At 43.2% G+C, this 27,108-nt stretch overlaps 3 protein-coding genes across 5 annotated transcripts in view; 1 reads left to right on the top strand and 2 right to left on the bottom strand.

The window, feature by feature from the left end:
* The window catches only part of c3b.2 (complement component c3b, tandem duplicate 2), a gene marked incomplete at its 5' end in the record, with an annotated part of 74,879 nt that extends 69,235 nt beyond the window's left edge, over positions 1-5,644 (bottom strand). The window contains 5 exons of the mRNA XM_083635962.1: positions 1,124-1,215; positions 1,929-1,999; positions 3,327-3,492; positions 4,135-4,324; positions 5,616-5,644. Of these exons, the coding sequence (XP_083492088.1) occupies positions 1,124-1,215; positions 1,929-1,999; positions 3,327-3,492; positions 4,135-4,324; positions 5,616-5,644 (548 nt within the window). The remainder of the gene's footprint in view (positions 1-1,123; positions 1,216-1,928; positions 2,000-3,326; positions 3,493-4,134; positions 4,325-5,615) is intronic.
* A 7,046-nt stretch (positions 5,645-12,690) lies between these two features.
* Positions 12,691-14,029, bottom strand: LOC310775052 (transcription factor IIIA-like). The gene has a single exon (XM_083635145.1). The coding sequence runs from the start codon at positions 13,999-14,001 to the stop codon at positions 12,904-12,906; it is 1,098 nt and encodes a 365-aa protein (XP_083491271.1). The 5' UTR covers positions 14,002-14,029; the 3' UTR covers positions 12,691-12,903.
* Positions 13,798-27,108, top strand: part of LOC310775051 (putative splicing factor YJU2B) — a gene marked incomplete at its 3' end in the record, with an annotated part of 28,411 nt that continues 15,100 nt past the window's right edge. Inside the window, exons 1-10 of one of the 3 annotated variants that reach the window (XM_083635143.1) lie at positions 13,798-13,908; positions 14,993-15,040; positions 15,208-15,261; positions 15,408-15,490; positions 15,927-15,982; positions 16,070-16,130; positions 16,955-17,097; positions 18,589-18,761; positions 20,889-21,027; positions 23,856-25,438. In XM_083635143.1, coding sequence (XP_083491269.1) covers positions 15,038-15,040; positions 15,208-15,261; positions 15,408-15,490; positions 15,927-15,982; positions 16,070-16,130; positions 16,955-17,097; positions 18,589-18,761; positions 20,889-21,027; positions 23,856-24,382 — 1,239 coding nt within the window. In that variant the 5' untranslated portion in view covers positions 13,798-13,908; positions 14,993-15,037. Of the gene's footprint in view, positions 13,909-14,124; positions 14,199-14,992; positions 15,041-15,207; positions 15,262-15,407; positions 15,491-15,926; positions 15,983-16,069; positions 16,131-16,954; positions 17,098-18,588; positions 18,762-20,888; positions 21,028-23,855; positions 25,439-27,108 lie in introns of those variants that run through there. The other 2 variants (XM_083635142.1, XM_083635144.1) reach the window with 2 other exon arrangements.

The following is a 27,108-nucleotide window of genomic DNA, read 5'->3' as shown; positions in this document are numbered from 1 at the left end:
TGTGTCTGATGCGTGTCTCGTTTCATGCCTCACGTCCTGTTTTGTGTGTCTGATGCGTGTCTCGTTTCATGCCTTACGTCCTGTTTTGTGTGTCTGATGCGTGTCTCGTTTCATGCCTTACGTCCTGTTTTGTGTGTCTGATGCGCGTCTCGTTTCATGCCTTACGTCCTGTTTTGTGTGTCTGATGCGCGTCTCGTTTCATGCCTCACGTCCTGTTTTGTGTGTCTGATGCGTGTCTCGTTTCATGCCTTACGTCCTGTTTTGTGTGTCTGATGCGTGTCTCGTCTCATGCCTTAGGTCCTGTTTTGTGTGTCTGATGTGTGTCTCATTTCATGCCTTACGTCCTGTTTTGTGTGTCTGATGTGTGTCTCATTTCATGCCTCACGTCCTGTTTTGTGTGTTTGATGTGTGTCTCGTTTCATGCCTCACGTCCTGTTTTGTGTGTCTGATGCGTGTCTCGTTTCATGCCTCACGTCCTGTTTTGTGTGTCTGATGCGTGTCTCGTTTCATGCCTCACGTCCTGTTTTGTGTGTCTGATGTGTGTCTCGTTTCATGCCTCACGTCCTGTTTTGTGTGTCTGATGTGTGTCTCGTTTCATGCCTCACGTCCTGTTTTGTGTGTCTGATGCGTGTCTCGTTTCATGCCTCACGTCCTGTTTTGTGTGTCTGATGTGTGTCTCGTTTCATGCCTCACGTCCTGTTTTGTGTGTCTGATGCGTGTCTCGTTTCATGCCTTACATCCTGTTTTGTGTGTCTGATGCGTGTCTCGTTTCATGCCTCACGTCCTGTTTTGTGTGTCTGATGCGTGTCTCGGCATCTCACATTTGGGTCGTCCCATCACTTTTTGACTTTACGACAGCCTTGACCTAAACCTAACCAGAACCGCAGTGACGCCATGCCTAAACCCAACCAACGGTGAAATCGCATGTTTTTAGTGAGTCCCCTTTGTCTTCACTTGTGTTAGTGTGTTGAGAGCTGTGTTGTTCCTGACCTTTGAACCGTACAAATGGTTCCAAGAATATAGATTTGAATAGAAAAGACTATATCCACTGATGTTCTGTGTTCTCTCCTCTCACCTGTAGGAGTCAGTAGAGAGTATGGAAGGAGAGATAAGATCATCTTACTTGACAATCTCTGTGAGAGGGAGAATTTCGGCAAAGACGCCATCAGTGGGTCGTGTCCGAGAGATTTGTTTGACCACAACACTCTCTGGATTCTGAAATACACATCACACACACGTCACGCGCGCGCACGCACGCACGCACGCACGCACGCACACACACACACACACACACACACACACACACACACACACACACACACACACACACACACACACACACACACACACACACACACACAGACACAGACAAACCACCATAATGATCATCATCATCATCCTTACCTAAAAGAAATGTTAGCTGAACACATAATTCAATAAGGATCCTTCTGACTGTTCTTTTGTAGGCTACACACCGTTTAAATCTCGATATTGATGACGTCACATTTGAAAAGAACATTTATTATTAGTAGTAGTAGTAGTTAGGGATGTCACAATATATCGTCCCACAATATATCGCGATGTCAAAACGTGACAATATGTATCGAGAAAAAGAAGCTGAACATGGTGGCACTGACCTGCATCTGATTGCATGCTCGCTCTCCTTTTCATTGGTTTGTTTGAACAGACGAGGGACGTTACAGACACGGAGGATGAAAATGGTGAAATTACTCAAATTAGCGAGGAGGATGCTCCCTCAACTTACAAATCGATCGCAAAAAGATATTGTTAAAATAGCGTATCGTTATCGTGAACCCAATATCGTGTATCGTATCGTATCGTGAACTGAGTGTATCCTGACACCCCTAGTAGTAGTAGTAGTAGTAGTAGTAGTAGTAGTAGTAGTAGTAGTAGTAGTAGTATTTTACCTGGAATTCCACTGTGATGGAGCTGTTAAAGGCCTTGAAAGATGGAGATGACACAAAGGCTCTGCACCGCACTGGAGAGAGAGAGAGAGAGAGAGAGAGAGAGAGAGAGAGAGAGAGAGAAGAGGTGGAAAGTGAGAGAGAGAGGGAGAGAGAGAGAGGAGGGGGAGAGAGAGAAGAGGTGGAAAGTGAGAGAGAGAGAGAGAGAGAGAGAAGAGGTGGAAAGTGAGAGAGAGAGAGAGAGAGAGGAGGGGGAGAGAGAGAAGAGGTGGAAAGTGAGAGAGAGAGAGAGAGAGAGAGAGAGAGGAGGGGGAGAGAGAGATACAGAAGATGAATAAATGAAGACATGAAGACAAATGAAGACAAATAAATTAAATGTTTGATATGTTCACTGTCCCCATTTGGTATCTAATGTTTTCATAGATTTGTTTACAGCAGTCAGACATTAGGGTTTAGTTTGCCAACTTAGGTATGTAAACGATTGGTAACATTGGTGACATTTGAGTGAGCATTTGGTTTGATTTTGATGTCACTGAACATTAACTTAGTTGTTTCAGCCTGGAACTACTTAGCTAACATTAGTTTAAAGCACAATAAGACAGAAAGCACAAAGGGAATGGATGTTAGTTGGCCAACTGTTGATAGATAGCGTGCTAATGTTACCAATCCTGATAAATTAGTGGTACTGTGTGTTCACACCAAGACGAAATTTGCAAATCCGTGGGACGATCACATAAAGTCAATGCAAACAGGCGAGCAGAAGCCGACTCGCCCCGGTCTATGCAAATCAGACGAATGATGCAGCGCAACGAGATATTTGAGATATTCGCCTCAGTCGCCCATTCGCTCGAGTTGAACATTTTCCAACTTTGCAGAATAATTCACGTGGCCAAACTCGAGCGAGTGAAAGCTTTTTTCCGCCGTGAACGCACAGTTAGAAAACCTTAATATAATTTGATGTGGGCTTCAATAATATCTCCAGCAGTCATACCTGAAATTGTTTGTGAGCATTCAGCTGAATGTATTGCAGCTGAAAGACTTGATTTTAGGCAAACATTATGATCGCATTTACCATAGAAGAGATGGGGGGCTCAAAGCATTGATCTATGTTATGTAGCTAGCTAGATAAATAAGCTAACACCTACTTCCAGTAACAAGCTTTCAAATGTATTATATACGCATTTACAAACTGTGCTGTAACTGTTATTCAACAAGTTGTGTGTTTTATGTGGATTTTCCAAGTGCAGGGAAAACATGCAAAGACGGTTTTGGACTGAAAATGAGGTCCCATAGGCCTCAAAAGGCGTGTTTGCCGGGTTGTGCTCTTCCTGGTCATTGTTGTTGGTGCCGTTATGTTATTTCTCAATGTGGTGTTCGAGCTCCAGTTTCTCCAGTTCTCACCAGTATCACCAGGGTTATAGACGGGTTTATCAGTCTGGATGAAGATGTAGCCAGTGTGAAAGGACACCATCAGCACCCTCTCCTCCGAGTGGTGCCCCTCAAAGATCACCTTCAGGTAGACAAACTTGTTCCTGTCCTCGTCTCGATTCAGCAGCTCTGAGGGAAGCTGGGATCACATGAGGTGGATAGTCAGAGGGATTAGAATAGAACAGAGTGCCAAAGTCACACCCTCTTCCGGGGATTTTCATCCGCCATTCATTTTTCCATTTTGTACTTGGCCAATTCCCCCTGCTGCCCCGGTCGTCGCCCCACCCCCTCTGCTGATCTGGAGAGAGTTGTAGACTAGCACATGCTTCCTCCGATACACGCGCAGTCGCCAGCCGCCTCTTTTCACCTGACAGCGAGCAGTTTCACCGGTAGGACGTAGCACGTGGGAGGATCACGCTATTTCCCAGCAGTTTCCCCCCCCCCCCCCCCCCCCCCCCCAAACAGACCAACCAGAGGACGCACTAGTGCAGTGACCAGGACACATACCCTTAATCCGGCTTCTCACCCACAGACACGGCCAAATGTGATAGTGCCTGTATGGATGCACGACCAAACCGGATAACATGGGGGCAGGCTAGCCAGTATCAATGACTACCATTCATTGTGCTAAGCTAACTAGCAGGAGGGGCAAGTCGCTATTTTTCTACTACAACCAAAGAGAAAAGAAGGGAATCTATCTTCTCGTCTTACTATCGGGAAGATGGCAAATAGGAAAATCTCCTGTATAGTCTTGAGAGTATGGAAGCTGTTATCAAATCACCTGTATAGTCTTGAGAGTATGGAAGCTGTTATCTGGGCCCAGTATGAGGGAGTCGTGCAGCAGCTGGGACGTCCTGCTGAAGTCCTGGATGCTGATGGAGACGGTGAGGGGGTCAGACAGACCACTGGCTTCCAGGTAGATGTTCTCCTGACTGTCGGCTCTCAGCAGGTCCGGAGCCAGCACAGTGAACCTTCAGGAGGGGTCACACACTGGATCAGGGCTGGACTGGGACCAAAAAAGCTACCTGCCATGTGTCAGACAGGCCCACAATTTCGAATCGGCCCAATTTTTCGAGCTCGCGCTCGCATGGGTTGGAGATTTACTTATAAAGCCACATGTTATGACCCGGTCTAGGGGTTTTAGGCGTAATGATGTTGCAGCATTGAATAAACGTGCCCAGTGAGAACTCAACGTTTACTTATTAAATAGACATAAGTACAGTACTAAACATAACAACACTGATTTTTTTTTAACGCAAATACAAGTGTATTGATTGTTGTCATGTCGGCGTCCCTCCCTACCACTAGGAATCAGTATTGTTATAGGTGAAACTATAAAACTAAACTAAAACTTAGATACTCAAAACCAAAAAATATAGAGTAGATTACTTTGGACATAATATAGCCACACAAACATTTCCCATATGTCTGATGTATCTTTCCCCATAGTCTGTTACAACTCAACTCATTCCATGCCTGTGTTTGATGGAGCAAGCAAGTAAGTCATTGGAAATGAAATATTGTTTATAAGTTACTCTAATAAGCACAGTTTAGATATTAATCTAAACGTTATAAAAACGTGAAAATCATAACGTCGTTGTTGCCGTTTAACCCACCTGGCTACCACCATGAATAACGTTACGTTAGCTAGCTCACTCATCGATTACCTAGCAGTGTGCACCAATCCTAAAAGTTGTCATTTTGTTGAAATGAAGTAGTGCTTGGTCGATCATATGTACGCCGAATTTACCAGCAGGCTCTACGAATTTGTGAAGGCCTTTAGGTAGTTTTCTACCAGGTAGGTGCGATTGCCGATATCAAGGAAGGCAGTGTGTTAAATTGCCACATTTTCTAATAGAGTTTGGCATGTACCGCGTCAAGGCTACAAGCCAGCCCAGAATCCTATCGCTTGGTCAAATTCAAATAGCTGCCACACTTACCTCAAACGAGTGAGACGCAGACGACGACGCCGATGTGAAGTCAGTGATTTTAATCTGTTTAGGTGGACGGTGGTGCCATGATGCAGCGCTACTTTTCAAACACTGTGATTGAAGTGAGTGACAGACAGTTGCTATGGGCTGGCCCAATTGTACGTGGACCAACGTTGATTGGTTAGAGGGCCACTCCAGAGACCAGAATCATTCATTATTGACGCCTGAATGGGCCGCTACCGGCCCAATCAAATACATAATACATACTTTTTCACCAACCTGACCGGCCCACTAGCGAGCGGCCCACCGGCCATCGCACCGGTAGACTTACATTGCAGTCCAGCCCTGCACTGGATTCATACTGCTGCTACTTACACCACTACTATTACTATTTGACTACCATTGGCACCAGTAGTACTTCAAAACTACTACTACTACTACTACTACTACATCAACTAGTGCTTGTACTATTTGTACGACTTCTACATGTACAACTTCTACCACTACTAATAGGCCACTATACCATTACTCCCACTGCTACTAAGACCAAATAAGCCTACTGTTATTCTACTAAAATGTCCTGTGACCAGTGTCTCAGGACATTTTACTGTCTGGTAGCAATACATTATTAAGGACACTCAAGCGCTTGGTGAACCCTATGACAGACACATTAGCCATAGCTTTCTTGCACGACATCAATATGTTCTCATGAGCTTTCATTTTATTCTTAATTTCTTTTAGTTTAATCTTTTGTTTTTTTGTGAATTATACATTGCTATGTGCTCATCATTTTTTATGCCGAGAGGGCTTTACAAGCATTTCATGCACACAAGCATCTCAAACAAACTTGAACTTCTAATGACAAAGTGCCTTATAAATAATGTAAGCAGGATTAAAGTCGAATAAAACAGGTGAATGCTGCAGAACTAAAATGTGTAAAAAACAGATTATACTGATTACATTACATAGAATTGAAGAGTGATGATGAGGGAAAATGATTGTTAATTGTTTTGTAGGAGTAGGCATCACAATTTCAAAAGGCGTATATTTAATTTTTGAGCAAAACTCTAAACAAGCACCGCATGAATGCCGGAAGTAGCACTTGGGTTCATCAGAGGAAAAGTCTATGGGGATTTAAAATGGGGATTTAGCATAAAATAAGGTCTGAGGTTAACTAAAGTTTATGACACTGCGGCCTTTGTGTCAGCACGATAATCTTCACAATCAAGCACCACTTTTATTGCTTTTAAAGTGAGAATACGGAGAATTTCAGTTTTGTTCTCTTGGGTGACACCTATGGCGATGAGTGGTCATTGCAGGTGAGATTAGCATTATTATGTGACATTACTCAGTTTGTTCGGCCATAGTAACCACCCGTAACGCTAGCAGAGACCGGAAAAAAGTGGCTTGTTATCCTACTTCACACAAGAGGTGTCAGTGTACAGTAACCTACAGAGTACGTCTATCAGTTGAGGCGATGTCTCGTCATAGACGCTGGGTTAGCTGGCTCAGCCTGGCTGGGGGCGTGGTCAGGGTGGGGTAAATCCCCCGTTCTATCCATTCAGCAAAGTTAGAATTTAGCTGACAGCCCAGCCCAGGCAGACACGATCGGGGATTTAACCACTGCAGTAAACGCACATCTGAGCAGACGTCTTGTGTTCTGCTCTAGAACCCCCAAACCTGTAGTTTAGAGCCGCAGCACCGTCCTTTGGTGAGTCAGCCCATTGAGATATATGGGCGGTTTTACCCCACTCACGCGCCAGCCGTATAACATTTTATGGGCGTTCCCACACATGCCGACGACTGTCTCTATTGTGTTAGCTCCACCCACCCTGTGTCACCACAGACGACAAGTTCATAAATGCCTCCATACTGAAAATACAAAGGCTTCCATACGCTCAATCACCACTGTGTTAACTCACTATCAGATCTTCCGTATTATCACTTTAAATGCATTTTTTTATGCGATTTTTAGAAAACGCTTCAAAAGCCATAAAAGTGATTCACGTTTGTGAAGATTATCGTGCTGACCCAAAGGCCGCAGTTTCTCAAACTTTTGTTAACCACAGACCTTATTTGATGCATTTAAGTGAAATCCCCATTCTAAAACCCCATAGCTTTTATCCCCCTTTAAGAACCAACATGGCGGCAATTTCTGGTTGAGCCTACACAAATCATCCCTGCGGTACTCTATTCAATTGTAGACAGTTTATGTCTTTATGTCAGTTTATGTTATTTACATTTATGAAACACGGTCTGCATTCATTTGACAAGTAAAGAAGCACTACTGTACCTTGGTTCAGTACTGATGCGGCCATTGGAATAGCAGAAAAGTAAAAGAAGTAAAATGTGTTGTAGTGTCAATGTCCACTGAGCCATGTTGACCAACTGCAGTCTGGCTGGACTGTGGGAAGACAGCCTATACCCCACACACACACACGCGCGCGCGCACACGCACGCACACACGTACGCAGGCACACACACACACACGGAAAATCAATAGAGAGGGGTGGTTTCAGTGGGCCAGCAGGCACTCCTAGTCAGTGTTGGGGGTACTCATTACAAAAGTAACATATTACATGTAATATTACTTTTATCAGTAACTCAGTAATATAACGTATTACCATTAGGATTTCAGTAGTAACAGTTACTTTGTCAAGTAACACAAGTTACAAATTGAGTTAGTTAAGTTTTTTTTTTTTTATCAAAGCACATATTTAAATAAAGATACAATCATTTCCTAATTAAACTGTGTTTTATGCAAATAACCACTATAGGTGACAATAACAAAGGAAACATTTGGAATTTTGAACGGTTTACACTGACTTCAAGACGGTTGAAACTATTTTTCGGGATGGTTCCGGGGCGGCGATGTCATTCTGCTACTGCTGTTATTTTGGTGAAAGTAATACAAAAAATTGTGTATAATAAGTAACAAGTTACTCTACAGAGACAGTAATATTGTAAAGTCACTTATTACTTTCAAATGACAGTAACTAGTAATATGTGGTATATTATATTTTGAAAGAAACTTGCCCAACACTGCTCCTAGTGCAGCTTAGGTGCCTCGTTTAGGTGCCATGCCTGAGCTGCTGAGTGACATATCCGCCCTCTGGTGCTCCGAAACCGGCGCTGCACGCACCTTCACTTACATTATAGGGCATAACACGTAACATTATTGTTTGAAATCCTCTTTACTTTAAATAGATAAAAGGTTTAAATCTGCTTTCATTTTTTTTAAGTATGGTTTCAGGCAGCGGTACAGTATCGTTTTAGCACCGGTGTCGGAAAATATGAAAAGATAACCATCCCTAGTGCAGATGTTCAAATTTCACTGTTATTTCATTAATGTAAGAATGAATAATCTTTTGATCACAGGTGTCCTCATTTTGACCTTCACACCAAAAGAGACAGAAGATTCTGTCCCAAATCATATTGAATATAAGAAACACTCAAGACGGGGTTTGTTCACACAAAATCTGATCAAATGGGAGGTCGATGGCCCAATTAGTATGTATTTGGGGGTGCTCGACATGAAAAGGTTTGGGAATGGTTCGAAAGACCATCCTGAAACAAGTGTTGGGCAGGTTACTGGAGCAGTTCAGTGGTCTCTCTCGATTGCATTGAAAATTTGAATTTGAATACTGTATCCATCTTCTTGACTGTAGCATTGTTTATTTGACAAACAGAGAAATGCCTGATGTCCTGCAGGCACCCCCCGTCCCCATGTTCCTGTGGCTTCAGATTAGATCATTCTAATCTCATTTGTGAATTTAAATGACCTATTAATGATTCTTTCCAGATTGGTTTTATGAGTCTGGACGCTCCAAGTCTGATTTGTGTCACTTGTCCCAAACCACATATGGAGGTAGTTTCCAATCTGCTTTCGACTGATGTGACTTCAGTGTGGACGGGCTGATCACCCAAATCAGATTTGAGTGTGTCTTTTGCAGGGGGGCAGCACAGAGCAGACATGCAAACACTGCCAGAAGCATTGTATCTGGACACACAGATCCGACTTGAACTAGGGATGTCAACGGTTAACCGTTAATCGATTAACCGTCGCTAACGTCGTTGTTCGGTTATTGCTGTCGGTCTATCAGTTAATATTAAAAAAAAAAAAAAAAAAAAAAAAAAATTGTCTATTTACTCAATGAGCTCATGCCCAAACAAGGCGTGTCTATTTAGATGCTGAAATGTTAATGCTTTTTGTGTTAGAAATTCTAACACAAAAAGAATTTGCGTTGAAATGTTGATGCTTTTTGTTAATGCTTGTTAATGCTTTTTGTGTTAGAAATTCTAACACAAAAAGCATTAACATTTCAGCATCTAAATAGACACGCCTTGTTTGGGCATGAGCTCATTGAGTAAATAGACAAAAAAAAAAAAAAAAATTATGAATTAACCGATAGGTTAATCGATTATTAGCGTCGGTTAATCGAAACTGAAATTAACCGAAAATTGACATCCCTAACTTGAACACTTGCCCAAATCAGATTTGTGGCAGTGCGGACACACTCCCGAATCCGATTTGGGAAACCAATCAAGATAATGATGATTAATGACTAGCAGCAAATCGGATTTGCCTGTAATGTGAACATAGCCTTGGATAACACAAGAACACACCTGTTACATGGGATTCTCTATAGAGGGAGGCACTCATCATCCAGACACTGGTGAAAATGCAAACCCCTTTTTACAAAACAATATCTATATTCTCTAGTTTGACAGAAATCAATACTATCAAATTTTTTTTTTTTTACAAAACACTGACTTTCTCGGTGCAAAAGAAAGAAAGAAATTTTCTGCGACAGTATGAGCAACAATTTAACTTTATCATGATTAACTCTTATTCACAACACATGTTTTCTTAAACGACTACACAAATGGCACAAAAATAATGGCTTGAAGAAAATAAAGTGCTTCAAAACAAAGTTGTTTGAACGACAGATAAAGAGGGAAACAGAGCATCCGTTCTCTCGGTTCACCTTCAAACGACCACAGAGAAAAACAAACTTACTGGCAGGCAGCAAAGACTGGGCACTTCAGAATGACTTACAGTCAGAACAAGCTTTCTGAAACCGTATCATATATTACTATATCACAAATAATTGATATGGTGGAAAACAGTATCGGGATAATCATTAGGATTTTTGCCATTCAAACCTGAAAACTTTCATTCAACACGGTAGACAGATTCAACAACAGAACCCACTGTGATTTTCAATTGAGTGTCTGTCCAGGGTTTTAGAACCAAATTCTTTAGTCTCATGAGAGTTTGGTGTGAATTCCTTCATGCAGCTCTACACAGGCAACAGTGTAGTAAGCTGCCCATTAATGAGTCTGTGGGTTTTGAGTTGTAGGGTTGCAGCTAACGATTATTTTCATTGGCCATTAGTTTGCCAATTATTATGCCTCCGCCGGCGATAGCCAGGCCGGATTATGGATCCGCATTATGGATCCGGATTGTCCCTCTGTCCGTCCGATGTTCGGTAACGCGATATCTGAGGAATGCCTTGACGGAATTTCATCAGATTTGCCTCAAACATCGACTTGGACTCAAGGATGAAGTGATTAGATTTTGGTGGTCAAAGATCAAAGGCCAAGGTCACTGTGACCTCTCGAACGCCATTTTCAAGCTTGTTAACGCCATATCTCAGGAATGCCTTGATGGAATTTCATCAAATTTGCCTCAAACATCGCCTTGGACTCAAGCATGAACTGATTCGATTTTGGTGGTTAAAGGTCAAAGTTCAAGGTCACTGTGACCTCACACACCCAATTTCCAAGCTCTGTAACGCAACATCTCAGGAGCGCCTTGACGGAATTTTTTCCAATTTGCCTCAAATGGCGATTTGGACTCAAGAATGAACTAATGGCGGAGGCATAAACCCGCGGTGCGGTCGTTCTCGTTTTCTCCATTAATCAATTCGTTGTTCGGTATAAAATTACAGAAAATGATGAAAAATGTTGATCCGTTTTTCCCAAAACCCAAAATGATGTCATCAAATGTCTTGTTTTGTCCACAACCCAAAATATTCAATTTACTGTCATAAAGGAGCAAAGGAACCAGAAAATATTCACATTTTCCATTTTTTTCCCTCTCTCTCCCTCTCTCCTTAAAAAATTACTCAAACCAATTTCTCGATTATCTTTTTTTTTTTGATAATCGAGAAATTGGTTTGTGTCATTTTAATTTTAATCTGCACTCATACTGAGAGCATTTCCTCGTCAAATTCCAACGGTAAAAAAAACTTTTGCTTGTCACAAAATAACACTTGTTTAACGACGTATAACATTAACGCAGTCGCAGAAGACTGCGGGCTCGTAGCGGTAACGTTATATGGAACACGTTAACACGTAAATTTACATTAATATGAATTGAAACACTCGGATCAAATTCTTTGTAACGTTTACAGACAACGGTGTTCTGCTTTCAGCGTCCCTTTTATTGACAATTTCCTTCCTCCATGTCTTCTCCCTCCACACTCATCTCCTTCTTCTATGTTCATGTTTGTTTCAATTCACATGGTGGTGTGGTGCCGGGTGAGACCAAACGTGCTGTTGGCGTCACTAGCCCTGCCCATTGTCAAGGGATGTGGTTGGCTGTTCATGAGCTGGGGCGGGTGCACACTCGGGGTTTGTCTGTTAAATGTTTGGCTGCTTCCGTGTCACTCATAGTAACAAGGGACATGATAGCCTGTATGAGCCACAGAGCAGAGGAGAAGCGCTCTCTAAACAAAACACACTACCCCCGCTGTCACACACACATTATTTTAAACTCAGCGTAAATGAACGCCATGGAAATATTTATTAAACAAATTTCCATTACTTTTCCAAAACTTTGGGGGATATTATGTTTTTCCATGATTTTTCCAAGACCTGGAAATTGTAGTTTATTTCCATGATTTTCCAGGTTTTTTCCATGACCCTGAAACCCTGAAAATGGGCTACATGCACAACTCCACTACTTCCTGAAATTAGTACAGCTTCTTTATTTCCTGTCATCACTATTGGATGAACTGATTAATGTCAGGTGTGCTGCAGTCACAACAATGATCAGGCACACCTGACTAATCAGTTCATCCAATAGTGTAGGACAGGAAATAAAGAAGCTGTACTAATTTCAGGAAGTAAAAAAGTTGTGCATGTAGCCTATAGTTGCTGATTAATTGAATAGAGAGGCTAAGTGACCGCCTACTTCCTGCTTCAGCACTGTACCAGAGATTTTCATCCGCCATTTATTTTCCCATGGACATTTCGTAAAATGCTTATACAAATAGTTTTACTTGGTCAAACCAAACGGTTCAGCTATATTTAGAATCGGGAGAGACCATAGAACATTTCACTCCGACCAAAACTTGAAAAAACAACACGGAAAAAATATTTTCTTTAAATCCGCGGTTTTTCAACGTTTTGGTCCGAGTGAAATGTCGTGTGGTCTCTCCTGTTTCTAAATATATCTGAACCGTTTGGTTTGACGAAGTAAAACTATTTCTATACGCATTTTACGAAATGTCTATGGGAAAATAAATGGCGGACGAAAATCTCTGGTACAGTGCTGCGGCAGGAAGTGACGTTCCACTTTGGCTCTCTATAGTCGACAACTAGTCGATCAATCATTGCAGCTCCACTGGGTTGCATAATAAAGTGGTGTCCTGCAGGAGGGAGACCAGCTCAACAGGACCCGTCTTCTTCTGTCCAGACCCGCAGTGGGACTCGGACGCACGGTCTGTGCCGTCCTGTGTCTTTTTACAGCCCTTTCGCTTGCTTTTGGCTTTTACTTTGGTGTTGGAGCCGTAGCCGCTGAGCCTGGAGGCCAGGGAGCGTTTGGTGGTTTTGCGAGGCTCAGTCGTCAGCTTCCTCCTCTCTGGGTCGTGGGCCACGCTGTGGCGCTGCAGGCTCTGCTTCATGGCGAAGGTCTTGCCGCAGCCCTGGCGGGGGCAGGCGAAGGGCCGCAGCCCCTCGTGGAAGGAGCTGATGTGGCTCTGCAGGTTGAAGGGCGTGGTGAAGGACCGGTCGCACCCGTCCCTGGGGCACTTCAGCACCACCCGCACGTCCAGGTGGACGCGCTGGTGCTGCTGCAGGGAGCGCGCGTCGCGGAACACCTTGTCGCAGCCATCGCACCGGGCGACTGGCTTGTTGTGAGCGTCCTTCCGGTGCGCGTCGTTCCGGTGTTTCAGGTACTCCGTCCAGGTCTTCCCGGTGAAGGCGCAGCCCGCGTCCTGGCACGGGTAGCCTCGGTGTACCTTCTCGTGGCGTCTCAGGTTGCTGGGGAAGGCGAAGCCCATGCCGCAGCCCTCGAAGGTGCACGGGTAGGGGGGCAGCCCGCTGTGCTGCTCACACATGTGGGACTTCAGCTGCTTGTTTTTCTTGAACACCAGTCCGCAGCCGTCGACTTTGCAACTGTATTTCTTCTTTTGCGGATCGTGGTTGCGGCTGATGTGTTTCATTAGGTTGGAGTTCGTCGTGAAGGCTTCCGTGCAGCCAGCTTCGGCGCACTGGAAGGGCTTCAGCCCGCTGTGAGTGAGCGCATGCCGCGCTAAGTGGTACGGGCTGCAGAAGGACTTACCGCAGCCATCGTGCTCACACGTGTGGGGTTTCTGACCGGTGTGTTTACACAGGTGAGCGTCCAGTTTCCATTGTTTGTTATAGGATGCCTCGCATTTGGGAAACGAGCAGATGTAGCGCTTGTGCGCCTCCGTTTTCATATCCATTTCCCCCCCCCGGCACTAAATGATCATAATAATGTCGTCGTGAACACGTTCTCTGTTTTCTCTCATGACAGATGACACGATGACACCGGCGTCGCTTCCATATGACGTCACTTCCGAAACATGGAAGTGACGTCGCATTAGCCGTCGGTCTTCTTCTTCTGCGTTGTTTGTTGTTGTTTCAACAAGAGTGTAGCTAAGTATGTTTTTGTTTAGGATTAACGTTATAGTCAGTAAATATATAGTTACGCGTTCAGTAATTATCATGCGATGTTTTTGTGGCAATTGCCACTTAACGTTACATTGTGTGGTTCGAATCGGTTGGAAGAGGACGCTAGCGTTTTGCTAAGCGTGAGCTAACCTGGAGAACGCCATGCTGAAGAATATTTTAAAACGGAGTTGAATGTTTCCCTCCTTATCAGCCAACACATGCCGTGTAGAACATGACTTGAGAGTGTTTACACGTCTTGATGGTACACCCTAAAATTCGGCACAAACCCGATCCACCAAGCAACACTTGTTTTATAAAAATCGCATTTGTTCGTAGTACAAGCCACGCAGCATTAATTCGCCAGTTTTTCGAACGGAGATTGGTCTGTAGCCTTTTCTCCTGGATGCTAGCTTGTTGTAGCTAATCCAGCAGCAACCACTGCTGTCGTGAGACCAACGACGACACTACGCTAATGTTGACTGGTCTGTAATGTCAAGTCAAGACAACAATTGGTCATGTCATGTACCGGTGTTCGTTAGTACTCAGTCACTTTCAGCTAACGTTAACTAGCTACATTGGCTAAAGCCAAGGCAGAACAGAAGGGGGGACAAGGCGGAGGAGTTCTTGGCATATTAGCAGGGGAGGATGTCATGGGAAAATATCAGAATCTGATATAACTAACGTTAGCAGTCTTTTTGCATTTACATAGCCAAATACTAACATTACTGTGACTTGACAGCATCAAATATCATAATTTCTCCCTTTTTGTTATGTTGTGAACAGAGCGCTAATCTACTACTGTACTAGTGTGGACAACCAGTCGTCAATATGGTAAGTCATTCTAACGATATCACATACCATAATCATCATCTACAGTATATATAATATCATATCTGTGTCTGGCAGTGTACAAATAGCCACGGCAGATGTTTCTAAGCTCAGGTGTTCTCTGTCTCTGTATTGACAATTCAAGTTTGTTTTACTGTTTTCTTTGACAGGGTGAAAGGAAAGGAACCAACAAATACTACCCTCCTGACTTTGACCCGGTCAAGGTGTGTATGACCACACACACACACACACAGACAGCCAGAAGTGACTATACAACCTTATATCTATGACAACACACACTAGCAGATGGTTCAACAGACAGCCAGATGTGACTATACAACCTTAATATATCTCCATTCTCTGTCTCTAGCATGGGTCTCTCAATGGCTACCACAACACTCACCCTCTTCGGGAGAGGGCCAAAAAACTGTCCCAGGGTATCCTCGTTATCAGGTTAGTACACAAACACACACACAGACAGGATTTCATCTGTTTTTACTAGTCTAAGTGTATTTTCATTTAGATTTGTATCAATTTAGTATCCTTTCATTCCTTTTTTGCATAGAAATGTGTTTTAATGCCACAAAGGAAGTTGCTTAGTCAAAATATGTCAGCACTAGGAGATCTGAAATACACTGGTGAATGTGAATGTGTATTTCTCAATGTAACTGATACATTTTATGAAGTGTGTACAATTAGGTTTAATGGTCAACACTGTGATTGTTAATCATGTATTAAGAATGAAAGGAAAACAGTATAAAATACAAAGAATGGAAATAAATAACATTTGAGAATCATTATCAGAACCGATATCAGTATCAATACATTCCCAGTGAATCTCAGCCCAAATGTCGTTTCTACTGCTTAATGCCTTCTTGTGTCCATTAAGGTTTGAGATGCCCTACAACATCTGGTGTGAAGGCTGCAAGAATCACATCGGCATGGGTAAGTTGGTAGAACAACGCGGTCCAGCTAATCCAGGCTCAGTCTCCACCATTGTTGTTTCATAACGCTGTGTTTCTGTCTGCGCAGGTGTACGCTACAATGCTGAGAAGAAGAAAGTGGGGAACTACTACACCACACCAATCTACAGGTAAATACAGACAAGCCTGACTGATAACATATTTGCTGTTGTGTGAAAAATTCATACCTCTCGATTTCTGTCCTAATTTCAATGGGATGTAAGTTTCACTCAAAGCATCTGATTGGACAAAAACATATTCAAAAACCATGGTTCTTAGCAGTTAACCCTGTTTTTTGTTTTGTTTTGTTTTGTTTTGTTTTGTTTTTTGTATGTAATGTATAATACTCTGGGGAAAACGTCAGTCAGTACACACATTGACGTGGACAAATCAGTAGGCTCTCAATGTAGAGGTGAAGGTTACAAAAACAAATAAAATCCACAAACAAATAGACAGACAGGGAGGTAGGCTTCAGTGCATAATGTCTACAGCACTGGTCTTCAAAGTGAGGTCCAGGCACATCCGGGGGACATTCCCACCAAAACAAGGAGCAGTTTCACTATAATTCATGCAAAAAATATGCCCTTTGTATCTTTAAATGTCTTGTTGTACACCTCTTACATTTGCAAACTATTAAAGCTGCAGTAGGCAATATTATTTCATTATAATTTTGGTTGAAATAAATAATGTTGACTATTGCATATCACTAGTTCATTGAAAGGTTACATTAAACAAGCGTGTGTCTGTGGGGGAGCTGAGCTGGTCCGAATCAAACGATCAACCAGGGTTAAGTAGAGCGTAACTCACCAATCACAGCGCACAAACAAGGCTCTCATGTCTATAGTTATGTTGCTTATGTTGCTATGGTTATGCATTGTGTGAATTCCAAACTACAGCTTTAATTGCAATTGAGTTGACTCAATCAATGCATTATGTGGGCAAATCCCCCCCTCAGGTTTCGGATGAAGTGCCACCTGTGTGTGAACTACATCGAGATGCAGACGGACCCGGCCACCTGCGACTATGTGATCGTGAGCGGGGCGAACAGGAAGGAGGAGCGCTGGGACATGGCCGACAACGAGCAGATCCTCACCACAGGTACCTACAGACACACACACACCTCACAACATGAACGAGCAGATCCTCACCACAGGTACCTGCACACACACACACACACACACACACACACACACACACACACACACACACCAAAAAGTAGGTGAGCAGATCTATCTATCAACAACAGGCCATGGGCTGTATGAAGGCAGATTGTTTCTACAGTAACGCATTCTCTCTCTCTCTCTCTCTCTCTCTCTCTCTCTCTCTCTCTCTCTCTCTCTCTCTCTCTCTCTCTCTCTCTCTCTCTCACACACACACACCAAACACACACACACCAAGCTGGATCAAAACACAGGCTAGAGCCAGCGTTAAACAAGACAAGCTTCCTGCCGTTAGATGAACGTTTCCTCACCTCAAAACGCAAAGCACATGTGTCTAATCTCGTTTACTTAATTAAAGCCCACTCTCGTTTAAAGATTTTGTAGCGTTGTTAACGTTGACCAGCTCACCCTGCTGCTCAGCTGTTGAGCCCCAGTCATGGCTAGCGTTGGTTACGTTTAAGGATGTACCGATAACCGGTTTTAATGATGAAATTCCTTAAGATAACCGCACCGCTTCAAATTTTCATTATCATTAAAACCGTGTTACCGTGATTACCGTGTTACCATGATTACAGTGCTTTGAAAAACATGGTAAATACCATCCATCATCAACCGTCTCCCAGATGCAAACGCGCAGCCTTGGAGAAATGATTTCAGTGAGTGTATCAATCGTTTTCGGGTCTGAGTTTTCAATATAAAACTTGGTGAAATAATTTCTGTGCGTGTATTTTTTTACATTTTCAGCACATTTTAACAAACCGTGATAATACGATAACCGTGATAATTTTGGTCACGATAATCGTGATGTGAAATTTTCATGCCGTTACATCTCTAGTTACGTTATGTTTTCCTTTGTCCGCGTGGTGCGTCCGTGCCATGCAAGGTCAATTTGACATATTTGCAGCTAACACACTTTTTAGTTTTACAAAATGTGAAGCGCTCCGACACTTCAGTTGAAAAGTTTTCGTCGCGTCCGCCATGCTGACACCATGCGTCTCCATGGAGACAACACGTGACGTAGTCAGTCCACGACACAGGAAGTAGGCATGACAGTGAGACGCAACTCCCAACGTAGATAAACGTTTATAATATATCATTATATAGCTATGTGACCCAACAAATCGCAACCCAGCGAATCGATAATGCAATTCGTTGCCAACGAATTTAATAATCGATTTTTATCGATTAGTTGTTGCATCCCTAAATGTGATGCAGTGACTCTAAAGCACTAAAATCCAATATAAAGAGGTGTGTCCTGTTTGTCCAATGTAGTAATAATTATTGATATTGATTCAGAGTCAACGCCTCACTTTACATAGAAATTCTATTATGGATTCTTGAAAAGTCATGGAAAAGTTTTGAAATTCGATCCCTGAAAATGTGTATGAACCCTGGCTATACTGACCTCCACCCCCCTCTCTCTGGACAGAGCGGGCAGAGAAGGAGAAGCTGGAGACGGATGCCATGTACAAGCTGGACCACGGAGGACGAGACAAGGAGAAGCTGAAGAAGGCTCTGCCCTCGCTGTCAGAGATCCAGGACCACATGGCCGGCTGGAAGGATGACTTCCTGCTCAACAGCGCTCTCCGCAGCAAGTTCAGGGTACTGAGATCTACCTGAGGGGGATTTTAAAGGGCTTCCATACAGTGGTGTAGTGGTCCCTGGAGAAGTGGGTAGACTGTAAATTACGCCCCCCCTTCCTGGCCGCTTTGTATTTATATATATAGATATAGATATATATAGATAGATATAAATCAGTCTGGGGGCCGCACTTTGTACATGCCTGATATATGGTCTTAGTATGGTAATGGTAATGGTAGTATGGTGTGGTAATATGGAGATATGGCATAAATGTTGTCTTTTCCTGGTTTTAAAAGCTAGTGACATTTTAAAGTAAGAATGCCGTAACTCACTCACTTTTTCATGTATGCAGCACCGAGACTTCACAAAATGTTTGGTCATGGAAATTAGTTTTGAGCTCATGGAAAAGTCATGGAAATCTATTGGTCAAAATGTGTATGAACCCTGTGTTATATCGAACTAACGTGGGGTGGGAGGTAGGGATGGGCATCGAATTTCGAATTTTCGAATAATCGTTGTTATTATCAAGGTCGACTTTTATTATTGAAATTCGAAATTCGAAAAAAAAAAAAAAAAAAAAAATTTGAGTGAAATGTTGCATTGTCTCCCCTGATTCTAAGTATAGTCAAATCGCTTGGTTTGAGCAAGTAAAACAATTTTTATAAGCATTTTAAGCAAGGTTTATGGAAAAATGAATGGCGGATGAAATCCCATGAAGAGGGAGAGGGGGTGACTTTGGCACCCCTTTGGCACTCAGACCTGAGCCTACTAAATATTTAATGAACCACTCATGATTGTCAAAACTGTTTTTTATTTTCGAAAATGTCAATGTCACTTCAGTGGTGCAATGCTTGTTTGAGCTAAAAATCCACAGCAGAAGCTTTTTATATTAATTAATAAAGCCGTAGACTTAGAATCAGGGGAGACAATGCAACATTTCACTCACAAAAAAAATAAAAAAAAAAGTTTTTTTTTTTTACATTTTTTTATTTATTTTCGAATTTCGAATTAAATTCGAATTTGATCAGCGAATTTCGAATAGTGTTTTTGCTAGAAATGCCCATCCCTAGTGGGAGGGGAGGTTACAGGTCGCCACATGGGAGGGAAGGAGGGAGGGCCTTCTTTTTTCTGTTTGTCCTAGCGGGGACCATTTGATTCTTCAAATACAAAAAAAACATTGATAACAAAAGAAAAAGGCAAACTTCTGCTCACTCACAGACGGACACTTCTCATTCTTCTAGTACGATTCTCAGTGTTGTAACAGTAATGAACCTTGATCCATGTCTCAAACTTTGTTGTGTTGGCTCCTTGAATTTGGGGAATTGGGCCTTAAAAGTCCTTGTGATGTTGAAGGTGTGGGAATCCTGCTGTGATTTCATTATGATTTCAATGACTAGAAGTTAGCCCAAGGAGAGAATGTAGTGCATATACTCGGTCATAGCCTTTCACTCTCTCCTGTTATCTCCCCATCTACATTATAGTATTCACGAGTTTCCTGGTGAGACCGTGGGCGCTTCCATGACACCCTCCCTCCCTGTTTCCAGCTGCCGGTTGCCTGTTTCCGCCCAGGACCGTTCATAGCCAAAGAGACCGAAAATAATCATAATAATTGTTGTGACTTTGTACCTACCTATGTCTTGTAATGGAGCCCCCCAGCACAATAATTTCACACGTGCATAATTGTACAACGGAGTGACAATATCTTGAATCTTGAAAGAGAGAGACCGCTAAAGCTACGTTCAATGACCAAATAATAAAGAGTTCCGGTTTGGACGTTTAGCCTTCAAAACAAAAGCGGCCGCTATGCAACCACATACTATTTTTAGCCATTTCGGCTAAAATAAGCCCGTACAGTACGAGTGAATTGACATTCACCTCGTTTTCGTAAAATATCGCCGCTATGCAACCACACAACGTTACTATTTTTAGCCATTTCGGATAAAATAAGCCAAACGTTTCCACTCTTTGACAGCGGCGCGTCCTTGCTAGTGAAAAAAATGTAAACAGGAAGTCGACAACCGGCAACCGCTGAGAATCATGGGAAACGTAGACGGTCCATCACGTTTTTCAGGAGCTGCACGTCGGCGAGAGCTTTTACATCAGAGTGTGAATTATGCTGAATTATTTTTGGTTTCATTCATGCTACAGACGGAGAAGAAAGTGAAGGCTGAGCAGGACGAGAAGGACAACGCGGTGAGGAAGAGGACCAACCTGTCCATCCCACTGCTGCCGGAGAAGGAGGAGGACAACAGACTGGCTGCCCTGCTCACCTACCAGGCTCCCGACTGTAAGACACACACACGCGTACGCACGCACCCGAGCATACACACACACACACACACACACACACACACACACACACACACACACACAGCTTCAACACTTCTCATCCCAAAGACAACCCTGATGGATGTTGCACTGAGAGAGTGCAGAAGAAAATGAAGGACTTCACAGGGATTTGTTGACCAAGTAAATATCTGACCACTTGACTCGACAAAGATCCATTTTGGGGATCAAAACATCTGCTTGTTTTTGTCCCAATAGATTCTGCACAGGCAGTCAACACTGAGCTATTTTAAAGGTCCCATGTATTCATTTTTCAAATGCACTACGACTCAGGGAAAGCATAATGCTCTTCAAGAAGGTTGGCAAATGAATGTACCGTAAATTCCGGACTATAAGACGCACCGGTGTATAAGCCGCGGGACCAAAATTGACTATTTTTTTCTTCTATAAGCCGCACCGGTCTATAAGCCGCGGGTGTTTTGATGTTTAATTACCATATGAAAGGGTTCGTGCACAGAGAGGAATGTCGGGAAAGCGATGGCTGTTTGGGGAAGCTCCCATTTATTAACATTTCAACAAAACAAAACAAAAGTCAGGTCACTAATCCCCAGACAAAATCACACAACAATAGGCTATATGTGCAGCAAACCTGTAACCAGAGAAGTCAAGTCACTAATGCTCGTCTTCCTCTTCTTCCTGCGTACTGAAACCACCAAAGTCCTCATCTTCAGTGTCGGAAACGAACAGGTTCAGGGTGGCTTCGTCAACCACTCTCCTCTCTCCTTCATTGTCACTCAAAACCAACGAACTCCTCTTCATCTATAGCTGTGTTTCCATTACAGTTTTTCGCAAAAGAATTGCGATATTTCTACAACTTCGACAATGTACAATTGCGACTTGTAGGCGTTTCCATTGAAGTTGCGTTTGAGTGATTCCCCGTTGCAGCAGCTGCCACAGTGATTACGCACGGGGATCTGCCCCATATCCCGTCCCCTGCATGCTCAAATCCAACCAATGGTCAATGGAAATCCCAACATGAAGTTACAATGCATATAAACGAGCCTGATTATCAATTCAAAAGAAAATGAGTCGCAAAATGTTGCTGGCTGCGTGAATGCAGTCAGCGCGACAGGCAGAGGAAAAAAGGTAGCCTAATAGCCTACAACTGGTCCGATTTAGAGATGGAAGGGGGAAAAGGCTGATTTGGTTCTATAATTGCACCTGAAACGTGTGCAATGTATTAGCCTACTCACAGTCACTGTATTCACTTCAGACAGCACCACCGCACCAGTGTGTGCTTTTCATCCTCTCATCTCGCCGCTGTGCCAAATGCGCGCACACAGGCAGCCTGCTGTCACCATGGACCGATTTCTGCCATTAAACATTATCTAATTTGCCCGGCTACGCTTTTGCACAACACTCGTCTTTCTGCTAGGTAGCGTTGCTTCAAAGTTTTCCACTTGCTGCGGAGGTTTTGACACGGCTATCGAACCTTACTTACCAAACTTATTTTCCGCTCCTTTTCCAAGGGATAATATGGGTCACATGACGTGCAAATGCGAAAAATGTGTTTCCATTACACTTTTGCGATAAACTGCTATATCGACACGTCTGAAAAACCACCTCATGATCATCTACTGCTCGTTCTCATGCTGTCGAGAACGAGCAAAGCTTTTTTTTGGTGAAAGAATCCTCCAGGGCGCTTCTTGTTAACAGTCCGAGTGAGTGGCAGGTCGAACGTCAAAGGCACTTCATCCATATTTATGATCTGCTCCGGTTCGATGGAATATTCCTTGATCTTCCTTTGTGTGAATTCGCCGAAGTTTGTGATTTTCTCCTGGTAGTCGGGGGAGGGAGTTGATGGGCTTGTGGCCGTTTGCTTACCGTAATTACCATATGTAAGTGGTCACGCACAGAGGGGATTGTCGGGAAAGAGATGGCTGTTTGAGGAAGCTCCCATTTACCGTATTACCGTAACATTTCAACAAAACAACATAACACAACACCACCGTTGTTTATTTTTACAGTGCACACAGTGTCCGCGGTGTGGTGAAAAGAGGGCAAGAGAGGAAATTAAAACAGAAGTGGATTTATAGTTAGAAAGAGTGCTAAAAAAGAGAGATTTTTTTTTTTTTTTTTTTTTTTTCTGAAAAAATCCATAGATAAGACGCACCGTTATATAAGCCGCAGGGGCCAAAAAACGGGAAAAAAGCCGCGGCTTATAGTCCGGAATTTACGGTAGTTGAGTTAAAAGTGTATTTACTGAAAGAATTAAGAATACGTGGCTTTACCGATTATCAACCCACCATTATAATGTCGTTAATATAAGCAGATGGGCAGTGTTTACCTTCGCTATATGTTTTCCATGGAGAAATCCAACTCCATTTGTCTGGCTTGCAGAAACTCCGCCCCCGCCAGCTGCAGCAGCTGCCCACTGCCCACTGCCCATGTGCTTATACATTATAATGATATACAAAGTGGGTTGATACTCTGTAAAGCCATCCTTTAAGTTCTCACAATACTGGACCGTAATTGGCCGACAGCTGCCGCTCCTCTAACTCAAGTGAGGTAAACCTCCTGAGTGGACACTGCCCCGATTGGATGGATTTGAGTAATTCTTCAGTGAGGGAGCCAAGTTAGTGTTGAAACTGCCTGGAAAAAAGGATGGGTGTTTTAAAATGCATCGAAATGAATTTAACCACTCATTCAAAATGTTCGTTAAACATCTTTGACCATTTGACCAATTTTGACCAATTTGAATTGCCATAACAGGACTCGTTTAACATTTTTCTCGCCACCCTCCCTCTGCTCCTCCTCTCCTCCATTCAGCCTATGAGGACAAGAAGCACAGCAAGCGGAAGGAGATCTCGTCCCGCTCGTGGTTCATGTCTCCCTCCGCACCACCGGGCAGCGCTGCAGGCAGCCTGCTGCACAAGCTGGGCCTGCAGGGGAAAGGAGCGGCGGTGGCCAAAGCCCTGGGTCCGTCCCTCAACTGCGCCCCGGGCCCGCTGATCCGCAGACGCACAGAGGGCTTTGGGAAAAAAGGCGAACCCTGCGCCACCGTCACCCGCAGGAAGTCGGACCCCGAAGTCACGCGCACAGAGGAGGCGCTTTCCGGGGTCACACAGAGAGAGGACGACGAGGCACCGGAGCTGGGACACGGCGCAGCAGAGACAAATGACAACGGACCCGTGGAGATGTGTGTTAACACCACAGAAGAAGAAGAAGAAGAAGAAGGCAAATGGCCGACGAAGGCAGAGGATTGTGGGAAGGAAAAGGTGCTGGACAGAAGTTTTGTTGGCGTCACGTCCCTGGTGGCAGACTACAGCGACTCAGACTCAGATCCTGGACAGTGAGGGGGCTCTCTGTTCACATCACTACATGGGACTGTTTCTGTCACTTCGGTCTGTTTTTGTGACATCGGAAATTGTCCCTTCCTTTGCACCCTACACAGGGAGGTCAGAGGTCAAATGCTGAGCAGCACCGCCCAGAGCTGAATAATAATCTCTGGTCACAACGGAAATCATTCTCAATTTACCTCTTTTCCAAAACGAATGTGTGATATTATATGTTGATTATTTTTAACAGTTTGTCACGATGTCTCCAGGGACTCTCCAAAATGTGTTCATAAACATACAGGTGGCTTTTGTCACGTTGGTTTAGGGATGGGCTATGTCATATTGATGTGCTTTACTCTTCTACATGCACACTCATTGTGGAAAAAAAATAGTGTGTCGTCAACTTTGCTCAAAGGAGAAATCGAGCATAAAAAGACATGATCACTGTACTCCAGAACATGATTTGTGATGTTGAGATATCTCCAGTTTCTGCGATGGAGTTTGGTGTGAGAAAATGTTTCAGCATCTTTGGTAAACGTCAGGTTTCGGTGTCAGTCCCTCAGAATCAAAGAGTGAGGGCTTCTTTCTAGAGCGGCCATTTTGCACCACGAGACGTTCAACAACCACACAGTGAGAGATCCATCGTAGAAGAGAGCGGTTTCTCCACCCACAGGAGCAGGAGAGAGAGAGAGCAGTTTCTCCACCCACAGGAGCAGGAGAGAGAGAGCAGGTTCTCCACCCACAGGAGCAGGAGAGACTCAGAGGGTCAGAATGCAATGAAGCTGGAAGGCATCACACATTGATGAGATCGTGCTGTGGGTTTACCATGTTTGCGCGCTCAAGCTCTCAAAGTCCAAAACGTTCTGCGTTGAGCTCCAGCGCTGCACTTCAAATGGGTTTTCAGTAACGGCAGCAGCAATGTTGGTATCTCTCACAGGCAGTCCAGCCTGTTCAGTGATGTTGAAGAAGTCTGTTGGAAGTTCACACAGTGTTATTGGTTTTATGTAACAGCGGATCTGTATGAAACACACTGGTCAGCGAGTCATATATTACTGATTCTGATCATTGTGAAAATCACACTGAAAAATAAAATACCTTTTATTTTAAGGCGCTTCTGCACTTTCATCGACCTCTTGCATCCATAGCGCTTGTCGTCTTGTTTCCCGTTGTTGTTGGTTTTCCTTTTTTTGCCATTTTCATGCTTTATGGCAGGGGTTCCCAAACTTTTCCATGCCAACGCCCCCCAAATAGCATTAGCCTGTCTTTGGCCACGGCCCCCCTATTGCAAGATCTCTTTAAAAACCTATTGACAATACTATTCAAAATGTCAAAAACCACTTCCATACAACCTCAGAATATATTTCCTTTTATTAATGTAATAACCTAATGATTACACTTGTATCTCAAATATTTTCTCATTTCTTTAACTTCAATATGTCGTTAGAAACAATGTTCCAGAGTATTAGCTAGGGCTGGGCAATATAATCGATACGGCAATATATCGCGATATTTTATTTCCCGATACGATACTGTATCGATACTTGGACGCCAAGTATCGCGATATAAAAAATATATATATATATATTTTTTTTTTTTGCAGGCCATGCCATGCCAGGCCTCTGCATCTGGTGATCCCCACCACTAATCGATACTGTATCGATATTTCCCATATCGATGCGTTCAGTAACACTCAACACTCAGTAGTTTTGACTAAATTTGTCCACTAACTTATCAGTATAAATTGATGTACATATTATTACACTACCTGGGTGGTACACAGTGTGTTGTATCTTTAGCTATATTATTTAATTTTGAGTAAATTCTGTAGAATATCGCAATAAATATCGCAATATGTATCGCATCGCAATATATCGTGATACAATCGTATCGTGACCAAAGTATCATGATACGTATCGTATCGTGAGATCCTTGCCCATACCCAGCCCTAGTATTAGCCACACCCGGGGGAAATGACAATGAATGTGATGACGTTTTGACTGGTAGGCAGTTTGACAGATGGGCAATGCAAATATGATTTTTATTTGGAAGGAAAGGATTGATTTATATTCGATAATGCTACACTAAATATAATTATAAAATGTAATAAAGAAGATATATTCTTATCTTTATTATACTATACAATTGTATATACAATATTGTACAATATTATACAAATATAACGGAATCATTTAATTCCGCATAAAGACGTTTTTTGTGTTTTTCAACATTTCCATTCATTTGCTGAGGCCCCCCATCGGGCCCTGGCCCCCACTTTGAAAACCACTGCTTTATGGTACGGAGCGAGGGGAGGACATGCAGCAAAGGTCTGGCATTGATTTGGGGGTCAGTTGGTCTCATTACATGGAAGCTATTGAATATATATATATATACACACACACACATATACAGTATATACCGGTATATATATATACAGTATATATATATATACTGTGTATACACATCCTAGGATTTTACTAATTCCATGATTTTTCCAGGCCTGGAAAACGAGATTTTTTTAAATTACATCATTTTTCCAGGTTTTCCATGGCCATGGGAACCCTGAAAAGCATGTACAGCGACAGAGAAGAACAGGTTGGCTGCTGCAGTGGAGAAGCAGAGTTGTCTGACCCGGTGGTTCTCTGCTGAGGTCACTCATTTGCTCATCTTCAACCAGAGAGGAAGGGGGTGTGTGTGTATGGATGCGGGGGCATGTCAATCAGTGACCTGCACTCTCTCTTGGGCCT

The sequence above is a fragment of the Poromitra crassiceps genome (assembly GCF_964638095.1).
Source record: "Poromitra crassiceps genome assembly, chromosome: 4".
NCBI lineage: Eukaryota > Metazoa > Chordata > Actinopteri > Beryciformes > Melamphaidae > Poromitra > Poromitra crassiceps.
This window is presented reverse-complemented; position numbering and strand designations above follow the sequence as displayed.